Source organism: Geospiza fortis, unplaced genomic scaffold (assembly GCF_000277835.1).
Source record: "Geospiza fortis unplaced genomic scaffold, GeoFor_1.0 scaffold26, whole genome shotgun sequence".
Lineage (NCBI taxonomy): Eukaryota > Metazoa > Chordata > Aves > Passeriformes > Thraupidae > Geospiza > Geospiza fortis.
In genome coordinates this window covers 1,926,659-1,935,281 of record NW_005054425.1, presented here as the reverse complement: position 1 = coordinate 1,935,281, position 8,623 = coordinate 1,926,659, and the positions used below count along the sequence as shown (strand labels likewise).

General features: G+C 58.3%; 2 protein-coding genes across 2 annotated transcripts in view; one reads left to right on the top strand and one right to left on the bottom strand.

Moving 5' to 3' along the window:
• Nucleotides 1-2,773, top strand: part of ALX3 (ALX homeobox 3) — a 5,869-nt gene extending 3,096 nt beyond the window's left edge. The window contains exons 3-4 of the mRNA XM_031061756.1: nt 500-562; nt 1,204-2,773. Of these exons, the coding sequence (XP_030917616.1) occupies nt 500-562; nt 1,204-1,506 (366 nt within the window). The 3' untranslated portion in view covers nt 1,507-2,773. The remainder of the gene's footprint in view (nt 1-499; nt 563-1,203) is intronic.
• A 1,364-nt stretch (nt 2,774-4,137) lies between these two features.
• STRIP1 (striatin interacting protein 1) overlaps nt 4,138-8,623 on the bottom strand; it is a 13,610-nt gene continuing 9,124 nt past the window's right edge. The window contains exons 15-20 of the mRNA XM_014309396.2: nt 8,455-8,581; nt 8,268-8,368; nt 7,596-7,662; nt 6,766-6,870; nt 6,415-6,619; nt 4,138-4,797 (exon numbers count right to left, since the gene is read on the bottom strand). Of these exons, the coding sequence (XP_014164871.1) occupies nt 4,550-4,797; nt 6,415-6,619; nt 6,766-6,870; nt 7,596-7,662; nt 8,268-8,368; nt 8,455-8,581 (853 nt within the window). The 3' untranslated portion in view covers nt 4,138-4,549. The remainder of the gene's footprint in view (nt 4,798-6,414; nt 6,620-6,765; nt 6,871-7,595; nt 7,663-8,267; nt 8,369-8,454; nt 8,582-8,623) is intronic.

The following is an 8,623-nucleotide window of genomic DNA, read 5'->3' as shown; positions in this document are numbered from 1 at the left end:
CGGGAAGGGGGAGTGTCCCCAGGAACCCACCAAAAGTGGGCTGGAGGTGTCCCCAGGAGCCTCCAAACGCAGATTTGGGGTGGATTGAGATGAAACCAGCCATAGCCATGAGAGCCTCAGGCCAAGTGTCCTGGTAGGGCATCCTCCTCTCCAGGAGGGGCTGCTGGAGTTGTCCCACCCCAGCACAGAGGGGACATGCAGACGGGACATCAGCACCCAAAAAGCCTCATTCTGCAACAAAATCTGGGATAAACAAGTCCCAGAAGCAGCAGGGAGAGGAAGGGGGAGCAGGATGGATCATTTTCGGTGCGGGACAAGATATTCCTGATGTAGGTAAAGGTCAGAGAGGTCCAGGGCTGAGCCCAGAGCAGCTTCCTCTGCTCGGCACCGGCTCTGGGGAGCGCCGGGGCACCGTGGCTGGCCCCTCCTGCTGCTGGGAGGAGCACAGAGCTGGGCAGGGGAAGGGTCCCCACACCTCAGCCCCCTCCTCCATCCCCAGGTTTGGTTCCAGAACCGCCGGGCCAAGTGGCGGAAACGGGAACGCTACGGGAAAATCCAGGAGGTGAGAGATGGCTCGGGAGCTGCTCCAGCCCTGTGTGCCCCCATTCCCAGGGGAGGGGTCCTGTCCCACCGCACCTGGGGGTGCCCCACATCACCCATTCCTGCCCCTTCTGCCCCACATCACCCATTCCTGCCCCTTCTCCCCCGCGGTTTTCCCCACCCTTGGGAGAAGGGGATGGAAAAGAGGGAGGATGGCATTTTGCCACATGTTGCTTTATGTCCCACTCCACTGCCCTCTGGGGCAGGTTTTGGGGTCCTCCTCCTGAAGATCCCCTTTAGCTCTCTCCCACCCATCCGTGCTTCCTGCCCCCCTTTTCTGCAAAGCTGCCTTTCCCCCCTCAGTATCGAAAAGCATAAAAATGATTTAAATAATTTAAAACTCAGCTTCATGCACATCCCTGAAGCCAAACTCTACCGGAGAGGGAATAATTCAAGCAAGATTCCACCCCCCAGGGGCAGAAAACAGAGCAAAGGCATCGTTCCCTCTGCACCCTGGGGGTGGATCTGGGGAGGTGAGGGGGATCTCAGGTGGGAATCCTGAAGGGGGGGGCATTGGGATCTAAGGCAGAATGGGGGGAAACTGAGCGGGGTGTGATGTCCCCAGCCTCATTTTGGCCTTTTTTGTTGTTGTTGTTATTTCAGCTGCAGAACAACCTGTGGCCGAGCCCTGGGAGCCCCCCGGGGCTGCTGCCCCCCGAGCCCATCCCGTCCCCCTGCATGTCCTCGTACCCCCCCGCTGCCAGCAATGGCTTCGTGGGCATCCCTGCATCCCCGGGCCCCCACCCCGGCATCAACAGCCTGTACCCCCTGCACGGGCTGCCCCCCCCGGGGCTGGCCCCCCGCCCCTTCGAGCCCGCCCAGCACGAGTACAAAGCGCCCCCGCTGGTGCCGCTGAGGATGAGGAGCAAAGAGGGCGCCGGGAGCCTCCTGAACTGGGCCACCTGATCCCCAAGGGGATGGACACGGATCCCTGCTCCCCCCGGAGGGTATCCCCCACCCCAGCGAGGGGGGCAGGCTGCTGGGGTCACCTTCACCCCCTCTCTGCAACCCCAGAGCTTCCCCTGCATCCAGCGCTGCCCCCACCCCGTGAGAGGGGCCAGGGGGAGGAAAAAGAGGGGTCCCCAAAGCCAGGCTGCCCCACTGGCAGCTCGGAAACGGCTCCCCCAATTTCCTGAGCCCTCCCAGCACTTTCAGGACTGGCTTTGATGGAGATTCCCGGTGCTTTCCCCATCCCCCATGCGTGCCGGGCACTGCCAGCCCTGGGTGGGGCTGTGGAGCCCCAGGGCAGCACTTTTGGGGGCAATTCTCCCCTCCCCAGCTGAAATTTGGCTGCTCAGCCCCTGCCCAGCACAACCAGCAACGGCAGAAATCGGGCTCCTCCTCTCCCAGTCCCATACTGGGAAGACTGGGCTGGGACAGTACTGGGGGTTACTGGGGGCAGGGCCAAGGAGCCCCAAAGCCCCCCCAGAGCATCACAGCTCCTTCTGCTCCCTCTTGGAGGGGAAATAAAGCCCTGGCACAATAAAACCCCAAATTAAGGCTGTCCTTGGGGGGGTCACCCTGTTACCCCTCAGGAAGGAGTTTTAATCCCAGCAGTGGGATTAAATTCCCAGTGGGAACCCAGAAATTCCCAGTGGGAACCCTCCCAGGATTGGGGTGGGTTGGGCACAAATGGGCAATTTTGGGGTGAGGGGTTTTCTGCATTTTGCAGGGTTCTGAACGTTACTGGTGGTACCTGCAAGAGCAGTAATGAGGGGGCACCTCATCTGTTCTGGGGGTCCCCAGGGGGGCTCCCCAAGTCCCCCCAAGAGCTGGCATGTCCTGTGTCCCCCCTTCACCCACTGTGACCTCCCCCAGTGCAGGAAACACCAAAAAATGAAGCCAGGAACGACCCTGCTCACCCCAGCAGCAGGAGATGCTGGCACACCCCAGGGACACTCTGGGGCCAAACCCCCTCCCTGCACAACCTGCAATGCCCCCCTGCCCCAGCCCCACATCCCGAGATGGGCACACCCCCGTGGGGCACCTGGATGCCCTCAGGGAGGCACCAAACCTGCTGATCCAGCCCTGGCTGGAAAAGCCCAAGGTTTTGAGGCAAGCCCTGGGCACAGTGGGTGCCACAGGAGGCAGCCCAGGGCTGCCCAGCCTCACCCAGGATATCTGACACCCCCTCCCATTGGTGGGCGTTTTGTTCTTCATTTCTAAACAATAAACCACATTTTTCATAAGTTAATTATGGCTCCAGCAGCCCTGTAAAGCCAGGGGGGCTGGGGCTGGGGACTCCCAGCAGGCTCCTCAGGCCTGTGCTGGTGCTGGGAATGGGGTTTGGGGGGGCAGGATGGTGCTGGAGGCACCCAGGTGGGTGCCAGGGGTGGGCACAGCCCTGGTAGGACCCTGGGGGCACATCCAGCAGTGCTCTGTGGTTGAGGAGGGCAGTAAGAAAATTTAAAAAAAAAATCCCATTTAAAACCTCTGTCCTAGGGAGGATAAAATCCATTTGTCTCCCCCCGAGAGCCGGGCCTTGCCAGGACCTGATGCTCCCCTGGAATGTGGGATGAGGGCCGAGGTTTGGGCTGCTCAACACCCCAGCCACAGAATGGGAATGGAAACGCCCTCTGGGCTCATCCCAGCCCAGCAGCACCACGGAGTTTCCCTCTAAACCACATCCAGGGGTTCACTGGGGTGCAAAGTGCTGCTGAGGGAGCTTTGCTGGGTGGGTTTGCAGTGTCCTGAGCAGGGTGAGCAGGGATTTCTGGAAGTTTTACTCCAAATCATTAAACCAAGCCAGGGCAGCATTTCCTTCTCTGTGCCTCTCCTGGAGGCACATCCACACCTGGCTCTGGGCTGCCCATGGGGTCAGGGTGCAGCACTGGGCATCCAGATGGACCCAGGGCTCCAGCTCAGTGTCACTCCTGGCTGAGGGGGAAGAGGGCAGGATGGGGACATGGATTAAGGGCATGTTACCACCCACACTGAGCCCACAGAACTTCTCTGATGGCTCATAAAGCTGAGTTTGCTCCTTCCAGGGCTGAGGCTGAGCATCCCCACAGCTGGATTCACTCCTGGGGCTCCACAGGCTCAGAATCCCAGCAGGTGATGGGGTGGAATTGGTGCTGTCCCAGGCTCTCTCTGCCCACAACCATCTCTGTAAATTCCTGCCTCGAATCAGGGTGAATCCCCCAGGATTTCATCCCCCAGGGCTGCTGCTGCCCCTCTGCCAGGGAAACTGAGGCCAGGCAATGTGCAAGGCTGAGCTCTGGCAGGATTTGGTGTCAGGATCCTCTGCTGGGAGCAGGCACCAAAGAAAATCCCAGTGGTAACAGCACAGTGGTGTCAGAAATCCCAGCACAGAGCTGGGGGAGGGTTCAGTGACTGGGACAGGGAAAGAAGGGACAGCCTGTGAGAACCTGCTCCGTTCAACCAACAGACAGGGTGCAAGATAAGATTAAACCTTCTGCTGAGGGGCCTTCTGGGGTTTGAGGGACGAGTGGGGACAAGGACATGGGATGAGGAACTCTCATCCCAGCCCAGCTCCAGGCAGGAGGGACAGGGACAGAGCCCAGCCACGCTCAGGGCAGAGGTATCACCAAATATATATAATATATGTACAGCTCCTGCACCCCTCGTGGGGTGAGGGGAGGCCACCCCAGCCCCTCAAGCCCCCAAACCCCCCAGGGGGGCTGGGCAGGGCCAGCCTGGTGTCCCACCCAAGGACCCCACTGCCACCTGCTCCCCCTTCCTGGCCGGGGGGCACGAGAAGGGAATGCCCCTGAAAGCATCACAGGGGGTGGGCAGAGATCCCCCCCAAACAGGAAACCCCCAGGGCACCCTCAGCTTTGGGATGAGCCTGGAAGGAGGCAGAGGGGCAGGATGTGGTCTCAGCTCCATGCTCTTCCCAAGCCCACCACAACAGCACAGCCACCCAGAGACCCCCCTGCCCCGTGAGCCTCCAGCTCTCCAAGCAACCCATCCTGCATCCCTGTGTCCATCACTGCAGCAGCTCCTCCCACGAGATGGGCCGGGAGAACACCTCCCTCTCCAGCCAGAGGTCGTAGTTGAGCTGGAAGTCCTCGGGCAGCTCCACCCTCTGGCCCAGCACGCTCTGCAGGCAGTTGTCCACGGGCACGAAGTCGGGGTTGCCGTGGGCGCGGTCGTAGCGCCGCGAGTTGAAGCGCTCGATGCTGGCACGCAGGGCACACTCCTCTGCCTGGAAATCCCAGGGACGGGCATCCAGGTCTGGGAACAGGGACGAGAGGGGTCAGAGCAGAGCTGGGGACTCCTCGGCCTGCCCTAAACCCTCAATGTGGTGGTGTAACCCCAGCCAGACTGAGCCCCATGCGGCTGCTTGCTCGTTCCCCCACCAGCTGGAGCTGGGAACAATCAGGAGGGTAAAAGCTGGAAAACTGCTGGGTCAGGATAAAGAATAATAAAGCTTTTGCTTAATAAAGAAAGCAAAAGCTGTGCAGCACAAGGAAAGAAAAACAAGGAATTAATCCCCCACTTCCCATGAGCAGGCAGGTGTTCAGCACCTTCAGGAGAACAGGGCCCCACCCCAGGGAGTGGTGGCTTGGATGACAAACACCATCACTCCCAACATCCCCCAATTCCTCCTTTTTCTCCCCACTTTATATCCTGAGCAGGATGTCCTAGGGTCTGGAATATCCTTTGGTTCTGTCTCCTCCCAACAATCCAGCCCCCTCCCAGTTGGGAAAGGCCTTTGTAGGTACTTCACACAAAGCACAGAGCCAGGAGCCACCACCAGCTCCACCACCACTTCCAGCATCCCCACCACAGGGAAAGAACCAAAATGAAGCCAGGAATGGCAGCTCCCTTTGGCCCCACTTGCCTCAGCACCAGCAAATGCTGGAACACCCCAAAGGATATTCCTGGCCCAAAACAAAATCCCCAAAACTGCAATGCCACCCTGTCCCAGCTCCCACATCCTGATGGTGGGAGGGGAACACCCCAGTGGGGCACCTGGACCCCCTCAGGGAGGCACCAAACCTGCTGTTCCAGCCCAATCTAGGCCAAAAAGGGTTTTCAGCCCAGACTTGACACCCCTGGCAGAGCCCTGATCCCTGCGATGTCACCACCCAAAATTCCTCCCACACCCCAGACCTGCTGGACTCTGTCTGGTTCTGCTGGAATTTGTTCTCCCACAGGAGTCCTGCCAGTGCTGGGCTTTGCAGTGGGAGCTGGGAAGGCTCTGGGAACCCACCAGTATTCTGGTTCTGCTGGGCAGAGCTGGCACAGCACCAGCACTGTCTCCCCAAAATTCCCACCCCATCATGCAAGTGGGCAAGATCCTGGGAGGGGACACAGGCCAGCTGACCCAAATTAGCCGAGGGAATATTCCAGATTCTGTGATGTCAGATCAGATATAACAGCCAAGGAAAGGAGGAGGAATGATGGGGCATTTGCTATTTAAAACATGTGCAGCAGAGCTCCACGTGCTGCAGCTTGGCTTCCCCAAAGTGGCTGAACATCACTTGCTGATGGGAAGTAGAGAACAAACCTGGTTTTTTTTTTCTGCTCTTGCTGTACTAAACGACCTTATTTCAACCTACAAGTCATTCCCCAGCTGGTTTTCTCTGCCCTGTCCAGCTGGGAAAGGATAGAGCAGCTCAGTGGGCACCTGGTCAAGCTCAACCAGCCAAGATCCACCAAGGTCAACCCAGAGCACCTGCCCAAACCCCAGGCAGCAAAGGGCGAGCTGGGGGCACAGACCCTGGAGCAGGAGGGCTGGGGATGCCAGGGATGCCACAGACCCTGGAGCAGGAGGGCTGGGGATGCCAGGGATGCCACAGATCCTGGGGTAGGAGGGCTGGGGATGCCAGGGATGCCAGGATGTACCGTTGCCGTAGGCCCAGTCGTCGTTGAGGCGGTGCCTCACTTTCTGGTAGATGGCTGACATGGTTTTCATGTTGCTCTTCCTCCACTGCCTGCCCAGGTACTTGGTCTGCACCTTGAGCAGCTTCAGCACGTAGAGCTGCATCATGGCCTGCTTCACCTTCAGAGCCCGCTTCAGGATCGGCGCCGACTTGAACACCACCAGCATCTGCCAGAACATTCCCACATCCACCTGGGATGGATCCCTGGGCCAGCCCCTCCTCCATTCCCCTGCTCAAGCCCTGGGTTGTCCCAGGTTATCCCCAGTGCAGGTGCCTGGATAATGCTGAGCTCCAGAACATTCCCAGGGCTCACCATGGTGCGGGAATGCTTCCACTTGGTCAGCTTGTTCAGGATGCGCAGGAGGTTTATGCAGGAGAAGAGGTTCCGCCAGCAGAACTGGTTGTTGTCTCCAGCTTCCTGTGGGGAAGGAGATGCAGGGTCAGGCAAGGGATTGGAAAGGGGATGGGGAGAGGCTGGGGTGATCTGAGGAGCCATTGGACAAGGGGACAGCACAGCATGTGGGCATGGAATCCTCCAATCATGGAATTGTTAAGATTGGGAAAGCCCTCCGAGATCATCAAGTCCAACTGTTCCCCCAGCACTGCCAAGGCCACCAGTAATCCCTGTCCCCAACTGCCACATACACACTCACACATTTTCTGAACACTTCCAGGGATGGTGACTCCAGCACTGCCCTGGCCAGCCTGTACCAGTGCCTGACCATCCTTTTCACAAAGAATTTCTCTCCAATATCCAACGTGAACTTTCCCTGGCACAGCTTGAGGCCATTTTCTCTTGTCCCCTGGGACCAGAACCTGAGCCCCCAGTTCCACCCTCCTGTCAGGAGTTTTGCAGAGCCAGAAGGTTCCTGGAGCATCCTTTTCTCCAGGCTGAGTCCCCCCAGCTCCCTCAGCCACTCCTGGTGCTCCAGCCCCTTCCCCAGCTCCATTCCCTTCTCTGGACACGCTCCACCCCAGCAGACACCTCCCATCCCCATCCCCAAAATCCCAGTGGCACCAGGGGCTGAGCACAGGAGAGCTGAGGGTGCAGGGGCTGGGTGCTGGAGCCCTGCTGCCCCCTGCACCCCAAACTCCCCCGGGCAGCACCCCAGGTGCCAGGAGTGTCACAGCAGGAGGACTCACCAGGCTCTCAGCCGTCAGCTCTGGCAGCTCATGCACCACACAGTAGGGGTAGTCCAGCACGGAGATGCTGCAGGAAGGAGAGGGGTGCTTGTCCTGTTCCCCCAGATCCCCCCTGGCCCGGGGGCAACACAGCCCCCACTTCCCACACACTGCACATGGGCTGTGGTGGGAACTTTCCAGCTCTGCCTGAGCCTGAGCCACTGCCAGGGAGGGATTGCAGAGAGGCCAAAGAAACAGGGACCCCTCCCCACATCCCCAGGAATGCAGGTGTGTGTCACAGACGTTTTATGAAAAATCCTTTCCCTAGGGTTTTTCCTCCTGAGAAGCTGAGAGGCCTCAGGAACAAAATGTAAACAATGGTTATCTGCTGCTGTGGAATGCAACAGGTGCATCTGTGATTGGTCTCATGGGGTTGTTTCTAATTAATGGCCAATCACAGTCAGCTGGCTCAGACTGTCTCGGTCAGTCACAAGATTTTGTTATCATTCTTTTTCTATTCTTAGCTAGCCTTCTGATGAAATCCTTTCTTCTATTCTTTTAGTACAGTTTTAGTAATATATATATCATAAAATAATAAATCAAGCCTTCTGAAACATGGAGTGAGATCCTTGTCTCTGCTCTCGTCCTGGGACCCCTGTGAACACCACCACAGGTGTGCAGCCTTCTCCTCACCTGTTCTTGGCAGTGATGTAGGACATGATGTTCTGGTTGAAGAACTTGAGGATGAGTGGGATGCAGTTGGCAAAGACGAGGTGCTGGGCCATGTACTCAAACTGGGGAGGAGAAATGTGGGTGAACAGGAACCCACTCAGGGTCCTGCCATGCCCAAAGACCCGTGGGCACTGCTGGACCCCCTCACCTGGTAGATGTGGTTGAGCTTGAAGTGTTTGAGCAGGAGCAGCAGCACAGCAGAGATGGCTTTGACAATGATCTCCTTGTGCCGATTGACATCCACGCCCAGCTTCATGCTCTGCAGCACAGTGGTCCTGGGGGACACAGAGCGACAGTGTCAGAAGGAAATCTTCCCT